The sequence below is a fragment of the Halichoeres trimaculatus genome, unplaced genomic scaffold (assembly GCF_033239565.1).
Source record: "Halichoeres trimaculatus isolate MK-OKI-2021-1 unplaced genomic scaffold, fHalTri1.1 fHalTri1_scaffold_21, whole genome shotgun sequence".
NCBI lineage: Eukaryota > Metazoa > Chordata > Actinopteri > Labriformes > Labridae > Halichoeres > Halichoeres trimaculatus.
In genome coordinates this window covers 15264323-15278645 of record NW_027437199.1, presented here as the reverse complement: position 1 = coordinate 15278645, position 14323 = coordinate 15264323, and the positions used below count along the sequence as shown (strand labels likewise).

Below are 14323 nucleotides of genomic sequence, written 5' to 3'. Positions count from 1 at the left end.
GGAGCGAGGACACTGCTTAACTTCTATGTGTTCTTGGCTTCTGTGGGACAAACCTGTCTTTACAAGACTGAAATAAAGCATTCAGATAAATGCCTCATCTCTGTAAGCCCTAATTATCCATTGGTGTGAACCTGAAATGTGGGAATAGTTTCTCAGACCTCTACAATGACTCACCTTGGTTTATGAGATATTATAAAAACTCTTTCTTGTGTGTTGGCAGGACATAAACCTCGCCCTACAGACTTGCACAAGTGCTTATCAACAGATTTCCTAAACATTCATCGCAACAATGCATGTGCATGTCCTTATGTATGCAGGAGGGTGGAGCATGCTTCATTTGTACCGTGCAATCCCTGACAGCATTACACTTGACAGATATGATGAGACACATCCTTTATCCGCCTCAGTGCAGCCATCGTCGCACAGTGATGATGACGTTAAGCTGCAGGTTGTGTGTGCGCCTGTGCTGGATCACTGTCGTTAATCTAGATATGTAAGGAGAGACTTGACCTTGGGGGAGTTGGTGTGTAGTGTGTACACACCAGTGTTTCATCTACTGCCAGCCATAAATACAGGTAGATGATAAATACACACAGAGAAAATGCGTTTGCTATGAAAGAAACTGATGGCAACATGTATTTAAGTGAAGAGAAATGGCATCAGTTTTGAATACTGGGGCGGAAAACTATCTCTTAACAGTTGAATTAAGTGTTAAGAAACATGATTTGTTTATATTTTCTCTTGAAGACCCTGAAGAGTGAGGCCTTTTTGTAAAACAAGGTGCTCCTAAGGGACATTATGTCTGAAGAAAAATGAGTTTTTCGCATCAAGAGCACCTTGAGGTGTCCTGGATTTACTGCGAGTGAAATTGATGGAGCTCTTGGCTCTTGCAGGTTGCCGTTGTGCATGTTTGATTGAACAACTCTACAGATTTCATCTGGTCTCCAAAAACCTTCTTAAGAAAAAAACTGTTTGATAGTTCAGAGTGATGGAGTGTTTTTCAAGGAAAGATATATAAGGCTGCTAAATAGATGCCTTCTAAAACAAATAAAGACCAAGGCTGAATTTCCTACTTTAAAACACAATGTTTTGTTATCTTGCAGTAAAGGTATCCAACAGTAGCTGTTTTTTTAATCAGATTGATATGATTTGCTTTGACCAGGGCTCTCTTTATCAGAACAGCTTCATTTCATCAGCACAGTAGAATCTTCAGGCATAAAAACTGCCTTAGATAACAACATCTCATCTGAAAAGGGAAAGGCCTGGCTCAAACAGCTCCGAGCAGTGATATTTTCATCTGTAGTGTAGAATCCGAATTCTCCAAAGATTGGCAAACTGTGACATGTTAACAAGTTTGTCATGATGAGTTAATTTCTATAACAGAAAAAAATTACAGTCATACAAAATATGATTATTTTCAAAATGATCCCAGCAGTTTAGTCTTTTATCTTTCTTGGTGGAAATAGTTAACAGTTCAGGGTCTTCTTTATCTTATTCTGCGTTCTATTTGTGAGGCTGCCCACATTTATTAGAACTTAATATAATAGAAAGTACTTTATCTATCCCTGAGGGGAAATTTAGGGGGAGTCATAGCAGTAATCAAGAAAACAAAAGTAAGAAAGTGTATATAAAGTCCATCTTATTGGAGAAAGATTGTACGTTCCCAATAGCAATGGATGGAAGGACAGGTTGATGTCGTCACTTTTTAGCTCACACCTGAGAACCAGCACGTCATTGTCACCTCCTTCTCCTCACCTTGTGGGCAAACATCAGGCCTTGCACCAGTTAGCATTGACATGCTACAGGCTGCTAACAGCTGATTTCACATGTAAACAATGCAGCCATGGTGACATGTAGGATCTCCAGACAAACACAGGAGAAAAAATAGTAAAAATATCACTGAAGACAAAACCAGTTTGATGTCCATGACCAACAAATGATCTGTACAAAGTAATGATCCACTCCAAATACAAAATTGATGAAAAAGAGATGAAAAAAATTACAAGAGGGAGAGAGAGCTGCTGTAACAGGCAGCCACAACGGGGTGGCACCTTGTAACACTGCCAATACCATATCATTACTGTTTAACCTAGGCTACCTTCCATTGTTTTCCCCTATAAATATTTGTGCAAGGTGTCGGCATTCTGACGTACTTATAGAAGAAAGCCCTGTCTGGGTCGCTTTGCAGCAGAACAGCCTTTGAAACTTGTTTCTTTTATTTAATTTGATCCTATCTGAAGTGTGATGGATTACCAGCATCCTCACATTCTGCGCTATATTAGCAACAGTACTGCTATTAATTTTTTTTAAAGCATTTCTATATGTGACATCTTTATTGGGTTTTATTGTCATATTTAGTTTAGAGCTTTGCCCAGTGTATAATGAGGTCCATGCTGTGTCTGGTCAGGAGATGATCTTTTCCATGAAGGTAATGTGCAGGCCCAGGGCCCTCCTCATCTTTGCCAGTTCTGGTTCAACCAGTCCCCTGAGAATACTGATCACTGCTCTGGATGCAAATGAGGAGAACTGTCCTCAAGGCTGAAAAAGATTCATGTAGAGGAAATTTAAGTCAGGTGACTCTTCACCAGTGTGGTTTTTCAAGTTGGGTCTGGGCTGGCAGAAATATGGGACATCTTTTGGCTGTAATAAGAGCTTAATTCAAGAACATCTTTCATTACTTCTCTCCCCGTCTACATCCCCTTGATTTACGCGTACCGTGCTTAATATTCAGCAAAGGATGAGGTATCAATTAAAAGGTTACAGGGTCCATTAAAATGTGTGTTGTGCTTCAAAATGCAGAAGACTAATCAGACCTTTTTCACTAACTTGCTGAATAAAGGGTTAAGTTCTTTTATGGTTTTGTTCTGTACCTCTGGTACCCTGTTGTGGTTTTACATTATTAACAGCTTTAAAAAAATCCCTATTTTTCTTACATTTTTTCTCAGTTTTGGAAACCCTTATTTCAGCCTCTGTCTGAAGCTGCTGTCTAATTAAGGCTCCCTGCTCCACAAACCCCCTGTCCTCTGATTTACCAGCTCTCTGAAGGCCTGTCTGGGGTCAGAGCAATGGGCAGACCTTGGTGTTGGAGACACACTCCTCCAACATGTCATGAACAAGTGTGGGGATCCTTATGTAATGACCTCATCCTTTCAGCAAGTCACATGGAGATCTTATGAGGATCTTATTATCTCTTGTATTAGAAGGGACTCTTTTGAGCAGCTGGACAGATTTAGAGATTTGAAGATTTGCAGACATATGGTATGAATATCCAGCATTGTTACTTTAGAGAAAAATTCAACTGATGCAACTTAAAAAGCAATAAAACGTTTCTTTAGAATACATTTTTAGGTCACAATGATAACAGCTTGTAACAGGAAGTAAGCAGCCTCTTTTATTGGTGCTGAACCTGGATGACCCTCCTGAGTATACAGTTGGTACAACTTCTTGGCAACACTCCCTGACAAAAGCCCTTCAAGCAAACACCTCATGTTACAGGTCTTACCTCTTCAGTGTGAGTCCTGACGTCATAACAGTGTCAAAGATACCACAGCTGAACTTGGCACTAAAGGAAAAAAAGTACTTTGAAAATCCCACTGGTGTGGTACTGAGTGGAATACAATCTCAGACAACAGAGAAATAAGACTTGTTTGTACTTGCTGGCAAGAGTGTGGGAGTTTAGACAGCTCTGAAGTTAGAGGAGCTGAAAGAGATATTAGAATCAAAAACAGTAGTAGCTCCACGGGGTCTGCTGAGTACACTGAGTAGCAAGTACCAGTGCTAATGACAGGACAAACTTATCTATCATATACGCTTTTATCATATGGGCCCATGAGAGCTTTCAGGTCATCACCAATGCCTAGTACATAGCCATCAGTATTGGTACTCAACGGTACCAATTTTAAGTACTTTTGTGAGTTTATGTGGTAAATAAATAATAATTTGTTTAATAATCAAATTTCAAAGTTTTTCACTGTAACACACCTATTCTTCAATATATAACCTTGAAATGCTGTTTTCATGTCCAGCATGGAAAATCGCGTATTCTTCCACTCCTTCAGAGTCACAAGGATGTATTTAGGTACCTTAACATGGTACCTTTTGATTTTAAGTAAATTGGTACTTGGTACTCTTGACAGAATTTGGTATAAAAGTACCTATTTCAGTACCCATCCCTAGTTTTTAGTTAAAAGTGTTTGGTTTCATCTTATCTAATTAACTTTCTTAAAGAGGGCATGTTATGCTTTTCCATATTTTAAAGACGGATAAAGAGTAACAATGCTGGGTGTAGCGTGCAGATTTCAAACGACTACATGTGTTTTTGAAAGTCCTGAATTTGTCTTTAATCTGCTCAAAACAAATTAGCACAAGATCTTTAGGAGACTTGCTGAAATAATGAGGTCATCTTTGTACTGGTATATGACACATAGGAGGGGCGGGCCTCAAACACTAAGGACAGCATTAGCTTTGCCCCAGAAAAGGGTTTGTGAAGCAGGGAGCCTTAGAGAGACAGAAGTGAAAAGAAATACTTCAAAAAGAGGCTGAAGTAAGAGTTTTCTAGAGCACCATTTTGAGAAAAATACTATTTTATTTTAGCTGCAATAACCCACTGGCTCTTGCTGCCTATTTGTTTTCAAGCTTTGTGGTTTCAGGAAAGGCTGTAGGGGTGGGTTTCTCTGCCAGGTGCTGATCCTTACTTTGTGTTTAGGTCGCACTCTTATTGATTTTTTTATTGGTTTATTTAGTTTCTTATCTTAAGTTTTAACATCTGATTTAACCTTCAGTGTTTCCTTATTAAAATCTTACAATATACTTTCTCAGTTCATGAGCACTGCTTTTAACCATATTCAGGGTTAGGGTTACAGCCCGGGACAAAACTGTGTTAATTTCTCATTTGGGATTTAGCTACAACATAATTAGCCTTATTTGAGTTGTTTCTGGTATCTCTCAGTGAAACATTAATAGAAACACTGCACTCAGCGCTACAGTTGCCTGAATTCAAACATAACACACTCAGCAAAAAACAGGAATAAGAAAATGCTCAGTCATTTCCTGTTGGGATGCTGTGATTACCTTTGCACTTTAAGCAGCTTAAAAACAGGTTGTAGAATTAATGACTACTGATGCTTTCTTTTCAAATATAGGAATTGTGTTAAAAATAGTTAGTGAAAATGACTCTTACATGAAAGTCTTCAGCTCTCCATGCTGTCACTCTGTCATCAAATTTGATTTAACACAAGACGATTGGAGTGCCGTGTTCAAAAGTGGAAGCAGCCCATTGCTGCTATAAATAGAGACCAGGCTCCTGCTGGTGTACAGCTCTAATGAGATTAAATCATTATTCCCTCACCTTCAGTGACCCTGAATACGGTAAACATCTGAAATGTTTGAGTTGATTGATGTTGTCCATTTATTTCAGGTCCCATCAGCAGCATACTGGTGAACACATATGGCTGCAGACCAATTGTCATGATGGGGGGCTGCCTCTGTGCCACTGGTATGATCTTAGCTTCCTTCTGCAACAGTGTAATCCAGCTCTACATCTGCATAGGAGTTATTGGAGGTAAGTTTACCCAAGTCTTTATTGCTATTTTAGATTACTTTATTTAGCTTCGACCTCCAATCAGAAAGTGAAAAACAAAATCGTTGTAGCAGCCAGAACAATGACTTTGTGTATTTGATAAACTTTGGTTATTTTGGTGTCTATAAACATGATTCCATATGTTTAGTTAAAGTAAGCCATTAAAGTTTGCACATAAAATAATTTAACCTCAGTAAAGATTTATTTTTCTCTTATTTTACCACAGTCATAAAGGCCTGTAAGTCAAAAGTCATTGCAACATGAACATTAAACACTTTAAACCATAGCCAATCATGTATAAATAAAGCAATACCCACATGAAGTAAACATACTTTTAAAAGTGTAATATTCTGCACTGAGACTCTTTTAACAGGCCAAAATTAATAGTGCAGCTATTAAATATTTAATACAGGAACTTAGTCAGTTTATTACTAGCATGCAGTATATGGCCATGGGTGCATTGGACATGGGTAATATGCAACTGCATTGCATTTTAAGATACTCTCAAATGTATGCTGATATACTTCAAAAGATTAAATGTGCAAATTCGATCATATGAAAGAAACTTCAGTACAGATTTTCGCAGTTTTGAAATGTGTAAAAATTACATACTTGACAGGGATGCTCTGCTCTGCCCACAGAGGCAGTGCTCACACAAGAGTAGCTATTACTGGTGTAGAATTGCTTGTTTAATTTTTAGCTAGAATAAGGCATGGGGTTTTCACAGTTTTATTAGGCTAATGTAGCATGTCAGTACTTGCTTGTTGGCATGACACTGTAACCTGCTGAGGCAAATTGCAACAGTAAAAGAGGTCTTTCTCATTATTCCACAATATTGGATAATCCCAAGATCCACTTTATTAACATAGCTAATGAAAATCAAGTGTTACTTTTATTGGTATTTTACTACTACTATTTACTACAAGTATTTTCAGCAAAGCTGATGTTCTATCTGGTTTCTTTCCCGATTGAGTTTTAGTGAAATTGATCTGCTTGTTCTTAAAGGTCTTCAAGTGTTACCCTAACAGTTGTGGCATGTCTGATTGTGTTTAATGTACATCTTTCTTCACAGGACTTGGCCTAGCCTTTAACCTGCAGCCAGCACTGACTATGATAGGAAAATATTTCTTCAAGAAGCGTCCCATTGCTAATGGGCTAGCGATGGCAGGCAGTCCAGTGTTTCTCAGCACTCTTGCTCCACTCAACCAGTATCTTTTCAACCACTTTGGCTGGAGAGGAAGCTTCCTCATCCTGGGTGGCCTGCTTCTTAACTGCTGCGTGGCTGGATCACTCATGAGACCTTTAGGACCACCACCTGGGAGGATAAAGAAAGAAGAAGAGTTAATAGCTATGACCACAACAAAAGAGAAGCAGAGCGCCTGGAAAACAGTCAACAAGTACTTAGACTTGACTCTCTTCAAGCATCGTGGCTTCCTCATTTACCTTTCAGGCAATGTTATTATGTTTCTGGGCTTCTTTGCTCCTATTGTCTTCCTTGCAGCCTACGCTAAAGACATGGGTGTGGATGAGTACTCTGCTGCCTTCCTGCTCTCAATTCTTGCTTTTGTTGACATGTTTGCAAGACCCTCCATGGGGTTACTTGCTAACTCACGCTGGATTCGACCCAGAATCCAGTACTTCTTCAGTTTTGCTGTGCTGTATAATGGAGTGTGCCACATCCTCTGCCCTCTAGCAGAAACCTATACAGGCCTGGTGGTATATGCCATGTTCTTTGGCTTTGCCTTTGGCATGGTCAGCTCAGTATTGTTTGAAACGCTGATGGACCTAGTAGGAGCTCAGAGATTCTCCAGTGCTGTTGGACTCACCACCATTGTTGAATGTTGCCCCGTCCTTCTGGGTCCACCTCTTGCAGGTATGAACTATTTTTATTAAAACAACATTTTAACAAAAACAAAATCTGTTTTGATACCTTTAAGTACCTTAAATTTGCAATGTAAAGCTTTTGGTAGAGGAAGGAGTGTTACTTAACTTTCCAAATCATTTGCTGTTTTTCAGGAAAACTGGTTGATATCACAAAAAACTACAAGTACATGTATTTTTGCTGTGGAGCTGTGGTGATTTTTGCAAGTATTTGGCTCTTCATTGGGAACTTCATTAACTACAGACTTTTGGAACGTGAGCGCAAGTGTGCTGAAATGTACAAACGGACTGAGACGGAAGATCCAGACCAGCTCAAAAATCAAAAAGAGGCTGATGGGGAAGCGCAAATGTCTGAGGAGCTTGTTAACAAAGATAAAGATGAGCAAGCTATGCAGCGGGAAACCAACATCTAGATCCTTCTGCTCTGCCAACAGCTCACCTTCACCTCAGTGGCAAGCTCACATCTCCCTCCACTATGATCAAACTGAGCTCCAAGCTAAGAGGGGCTTCTGGGTGTTCCACAAGGCTCTATTTGGGGTCCTCTGCACTTCTATAAAACCAACTGCCAAAGCAAAAGCGATGTTGTCAGAAGCTGTGAGGTGTTATGTCTGTTTGTCAAAGAGTATAACCTTTGACTTTAACAGAGAAATATTAAGTAAAAGGAAAAGTGTAACCATATGTATGCATGTGAGGAGGCTTGAAGTCAGAATGTAACAGAGTGAAGTACTAACTGTATTTTCTTTTCGCCACGTTCACCTCTTGGGTTGGATTTAGTGTAAATACAAGATGGACATACAGTTACATTCATGACACTTAGTGTCAATCAAATCCAGGGTTTGGGATTACACAGCAGGAGTTACTGTTTGCACAAACTAAAGTTGTGTCAGCAGCCTGCTAGCTTAAGTAGCAAATTCAGAGGAGATAGCAGATTTGAAAATTCGAGTTCACAGCCAGACAATCATTTCTACTTAAGAAATGTGTTTCCAGCTCCAGTTGGTCATGGTTGACCTGTGTTATCTGTGCTTCAGAAATTCTAAATATTCCAATTTGTAGCCATTCCTTTCTTCCTTCTGTCTTCCAATATGAACACAGAAGCAGTGTGTTGCCACCGTTCCAATAGCACCAGCAAACTAAATCCAATATGAAATTTTTCTGGGATGAATATGAAGAAATAATTAAAGGGTTTATTTATGATCAGAAAGACCTTCATTTTAATAGAAGGTCATTTGTACAAAGCTGATTATAAACAGTGTCACTGTGCATTCATACTGTGAGTAACTTAGTTTATTTATGGCCTTTGAAGACAGGCCATGATTAGCAGTTGGATCTAGGTCTACAATCAGGCAGCAACTTGCTAGCTGTAATGGAAAAAAAAACAACTTCTTTTGCTAATGCTCATATTTGTAAGACCTGTCTGAATACCAACAAATGTCGAGCATAAAAAGGATTGTGATGTCAACTCTGTAAAAACAAAAATCCTGATGACTTGTTGATTGTTGCTCACAGTATGAATGTAGAGGTAAAAATCCCATAGCACTAGAAATGGTCCATCCATCTGGTGCCAAGTGGGAAACGAGAACGCAAAGTCCTTATTGCACAGTGTGTAATACAGCAATTGGGTGTCCTGAAATTTCCACTTATAAAAAATAAAGAGCAGACGTTCTCACAGCTGGTGACACTGGGCCTGCGTATGATGCTGCCCTACTGAGCACTGTAATGCTGTGTGGTAAAACCTGCACAACGTCCCACTTTATTACTTACGATCAAGTCATACAATGCTTCCTGTAGGTTGTCTAGTGTTTCATATACCTGCTGCACTAAAAGGGAAAAAAACATACATCACCTTTAACATCTCTCTAAAACTGCTGCAATTCAATAAATTTAATTATAGTTGAATGTAATTTCCTCTGTGGGCCTTAACAAGGTATTAACGACCAAAACCATCTGCAGAATAGTGTTTTTTGTTCTGCACATAGAGCCCATGAGCAATATAACCTCTCATTTTATAACAGATATACAGGGAAATGTATTTCTTGAACCACGGGGAACGTCCATTCAACGATACATTGCCTTAAATGTAATGTAATGAGTGCAGGGGAGTTGTACAGTGACTACTTGATAGTATTATATGACGCTTATAGACCATGTTGTTCAATGTGTGACTGCAAGACATCAGTGCAATCTGCTCCATTTGTCTCCTAACATGTCTGAATGTGAAATGCTAAAGCTATGAGATTAAGTATTGTTGTATGGTGTCATTGTTAACTAATCCACTAACAACATACTAGTGATGATTATAATCATGGAATGCTAATCAAGTCTACCTGTATTTGCGATCGTATTGTCTGCTAACAAATGTACTTGACTAATCCATCAGTTAGCAATTTAAATGTTGCTATAAATATCTGTATTGTTCGATATTCGATCCATTCCACGTGTGAGCTTTTTGTAAATGTCATCCTGTCGTGCTGTTCACTTTTCACAACAAAACCTGAGGCTTCTGTCTCGTCTCAGATGTTCTAACAAAGCCTAACCTGTTTCAATAACAATGTCATTTTTTCAAAGCAATCATGAACAAAATCAGCGCCATTGTTCGTGTTTTTGTGCTTTGAGTAGTTGAATGTGTATTCACAGTCATGAAAATGGATGTCCAGCTGTGTAGCAGTGGCTCTCTGCCATGTACCGTCCTCACCTAAGACTCATGACAGCCAAACACGAGGTAAATGTGAAATGTTCTCTGGTTTAAATCAGAGGAAGAAGCTGTTGTTGATGTGTTTGGCTGAATGAAATCTCAGAGGAGCATTGTTGAGAAACTCTGCAGTATCACTTATTGTAAATTAGATTTGTTAGAAAGATTTGCACACTTCTGTTGATAGTTTATCAAAGCACTTGATCTCTTTCAGCTTTATTGTCTGACATGAACTTTGTCTAAATATCTCCTATCATTTTAAAACGAGGAAGGCTTATTTCGACATCAGCTGTTATCCTCAATACACAGTATGGAGTTACTTTGCTTGTTTGCAAAGCTATTCAGAATTAGAATAGTCCACCAGCATTTCATGCCAAAATCAGACAGTATTTTTATATTACCATGTCTGTACCTTCACCACGGCTTTAGTTGCCATTTTCATGAATGGATATGGAAGTGTGTCCTCCACTTAAAGTGTAAAAAGATTAATACTTCCATTCACTTAGATCTGATGGAACTGTGCTCATTGTACATGAATGCTCTGAATGAGGGAAATAGACTGCTGTACAATCACTTTTTTGCCAAATAACACTGCCCCCTACTGGTTAAAAACTACCAAGACCAAACAGTGAAAATGCCAACACATTCACTACCTACAGATTTTATTTTGAAAAGACCAGACATGGTTTCAGCTCCATGGGTAATGGATTTGCATTTATGAGGTGAATACACTATTGATTAAAGTGTGCCGATACTAGCGGAACAGAAAACAATGTACAATCAGAGGGTTAAGTGGAATAAAAGAGAACAAAACACTTGTATTTTTTTTCTGTTCCTGAGGACTTAAGAAATTTATTTTTCTTTATTCTTGGAAGTGAAAGTGCTGAAAACTTTCTACATCCGTGGTGATTCAGGGTCTCTAAAGGAAGAGTTCAAGGTGGTTCTGAGATAATTAACTCGTTGGGGAAGAAAAAAAATCAGGTTATTCATGAAATAGTTTTTTTTTTTTAATTCAATAGTTTTATGTTGTTATTGTTGTTTCCTTGTCAAACAACAGGGTAACAAACCCCAAAACAGACCCCCAACATCACGGCTTGTGCTTCAAATTGTATAGTCTCCCACGTGTGATGCAAAAACAAAATATTAGCTCAGATTTAAGCATTTTTAATATATATAGTGTTCAGAACAAAAGAATAAACCTTTTTCATTTATCAACTGATGGAATTCAACATGCACCAATAGCCTTACCAATATTATCACTGAGTTGTGTGTTGCTTTCTTCATGTGTGCGAAGTTCGTTTAGACACAGTTTATTTTGAAGTTTTACTTCTGACCAAATTTAAATGAAATGTTACATTGAACAAGAAAGATTTTCTCTGCTTTTGTTTTATTTTTTATTTTTTAAGCGCACAGGACTGCTTTTTCAAGATGTTAGAGCGTTCAGTCCAGGAAAAGAGCACGCTGAGTTAAGTTTCAATGTGTGGTTTAAGTATGCAGATGATACAGCTTTAAAGTTCAAAAGAGTCTGGAAGACTTACCCTATATAGCTCCTGTTGAAATGTATTTTTGTGAGTAAATGTTTGTGGCTTTTTAAGGGAAAGCACTTAGCAGCTGACACAGTGTGTAGCTGAGAGAAATAACTGTATTTCCAAACAGTCATAGTTTGAATTATGCAGTAGAGTTTAGTTTAACCTCACAGGGTAGAGTCTGGAGAGGAGTGTTTTGTAGCTTTGGTGTGAAGAAATATGGGATAAGTGTGCTTCACTTTGTATTCTGAGTTTCAGTTTTATTTTGATTGACTTGCCCTGGATTTATTCATACTTTGGTGGAACTCTGTCTTTTATTTATAACAGATTTTTGGAAAATGTTCATATGCTTATTTGAATTTAGGATTCTCACATTCAAAACCAAATCTTCCAATCATGAACAAAATTTTCTTCATCAAACTTTTTATTTTATGACTTTTTCATTCTGATTTGTCAAAAAAAAAAAAATTAATCATGTGTTGGTGTTGACTGTGTACAAGGTGGTTTGCTACTGGGAGGCTTGGGGACTTAGGCTGTTATGCTAACTGTGCCTTACTGTGCTATAGTCACCATATGAGACAGGTTTTTGTGAACACAGTAAAAACACGTCTTTCTATCTCTGCAGATGTGCACCCTTGTTTACAAGTCTTGAATTTTATGTTGATAATGACTTTATGTTGTTGATTCAAAGTTCAATCCTGTTGTCTTAATGCTTCTTTAGACAAACACTGTTACACCTGAATAGAGTTGAATTACTCTTAAGTTATTTCATCTTTGCTGTATTGATGTGTAAATAGCAGATAGTACATGATCAAGGATGCAAATATATGTATTTTGAGGACAGGTGTGTTCACATATACTCAGTGCTGTCTGTCTCAGCAGTGAACTCAGTCCGTTACATCCTCTCAGTAGCAGACACACTACGTGCTTTCTCATCAGGGCAAATCTAGTCAGTACTCTGGCATTATTTTTCAGTGTGTCAGTCCTTCCACTACCTCTGCAGCTGTCATGTCAGAGTGAGGAAAAGTACCACACGGGTATAGAAACCTGAGTTTTGTTTTTGTAATTCTAATAGAATGTTATCATCTATCACAGTAGTGAACTAAATAAAGTATATATCCACTGCATGTTTCCTCTTCATGTTTTATTGAGTGACTGAATGTGTAAGGAAGGTTGTTTTCTCTCAAAAAAGTAAAGTATTGACATTCTAAAGCCAGTTTTAAAGGTCCCATATTGTGCAAAAAATCACTTTAAGTCTTTTGGTGAAATTTATGGGTCTTTGGCTTTCCTCCCAGCCCACAAAATGTGATATTTGATTACAAAACTTGTATTTAGTAGTGCTTGTGAATGTAAAATCCTGACCTAAAATGAGCTGTTTGGATTTTGAGGATTTGCCCACGTCAGCAATTCCCTTTTTTGACTAATCAGGAGCAAGTCTGACCTGATTGGTCCACCAGAGCAGATACCCCCGAACCCCCTCCGAGCCCACTGAATGCCAAAGTTAGAGAGCCATCACTGCTTTGTTTTAAGCTGTAAACAGCCACATAGTTCCATGCACAAGCTTCCCATCTCAGAAGAAGACAAGACTAAGTGGCTAGAGTTCATTTATCAAGGAAATGTTCCAGCTACACTCAGTAAAACTGTGCATGTGTGTGCTAGTCACTTCACGGCCGACTGCTTTTCCTACTTTGGACAGTACAACAGAGGGCTAGCCAGTAGACTGGTCCTGAATCCAGGCGCATTACCAACCATCCGCCAACAAACCTCAGACCCTGGAAATGTGAGTATTTTAAATGTTGTGTGCTGTGGAGCAGATGTAAGAGCTTTTCCTCAGTGTCCCCCCTGTCTCCGTGTTTGCTTCAGGATGCTAACTTTAGCTGCAGTTAGCCTGTTGTTATGGCCTGTCACGGTCAATGAGCTTCGCTGTTTTCTAAACATTGTGCACTCGGAGCTCGTGGCGCCGCTCTCAGTGACGCTGAAGAGCGGGGCGGTATCAGCTGTGGCTCATTTACATATGAAGGTCACGCCCACTAAATCAGAGCGTTCTGAACAGAGGGGCTATGAGAGCCTGGAAACAATTCCGCTGTGCTTGATTTATTGGCTTTTTGGACCAAAACATGTTACTACCATTTCATGAAGACATCAATGATCCATATCAAACTGCAGAAAAGGAGCAGAATATGGGACCTTTAAAATGGTCGCTTAAATGACAAGAAAATGAGTTTCATCCCCCACAAGAAATCACAAAAACTCTGGTGTTGCAGTTTTTTATTCTCTCTGCAGTTGTTTAGAAGTGATTTTTTACATTCACAAAATGTGTGATCAGCAAATTAAGTTTTTCTCTCTTTTCGAAACCACTTTGGGAGAAGTTGGTAGTCAATTATTTACCCTTCAGCAACCCCAACCTTTTGTGTTGTATAAAGTTACATCACTTGTATAGAAAACTCATTCTGCATATAACCACTTCAGACACAGATGTACAATAAACAGTGATTTGGGAATTTTCCCACATAATAAGCCTGGCTCAGATTTAACAGCTGGCTTTGTTGGCTCCTTCAGCTCCTAATTAAGGACTACTTCTAAATTTTGGTCAGTTTAAATGAACAGTTATATAACATTATAAATGATTGATGGAGATGCACAAACATG

General features: G+C 38.6%; 1 protein-coding gene across 1 annotated transcript in view; it reads left to right on the top strand.

The window, feature by feature from the left end:
* The window catches only part of LOC141810543 (monocarboxylate transporter 2), a 34010-nt gene extending 21216 nt beyond the window's left edge, over positions 1–12794 (top strand). Inside the window, exons 3-5 of the mRNA XM_074698197.1 lie at positions 5417–5560; positions 6651–7451; positions 7595–12794. Coding sequence (XP_074554298.1) covers positions 5417–5560; positions 6651–7451; positions 7595–7872 — 1223 coding nt within the window. The 3' untranslated portion in view covers positions 7873–12794. The remainder of the gene's footprint in view (positions 1–5416; positions 5561–6650; positions 7452–7594) is intronic.
* The last annotated feature ends 1529 nt before the right edge of the window (positions 12795–14323 follow it).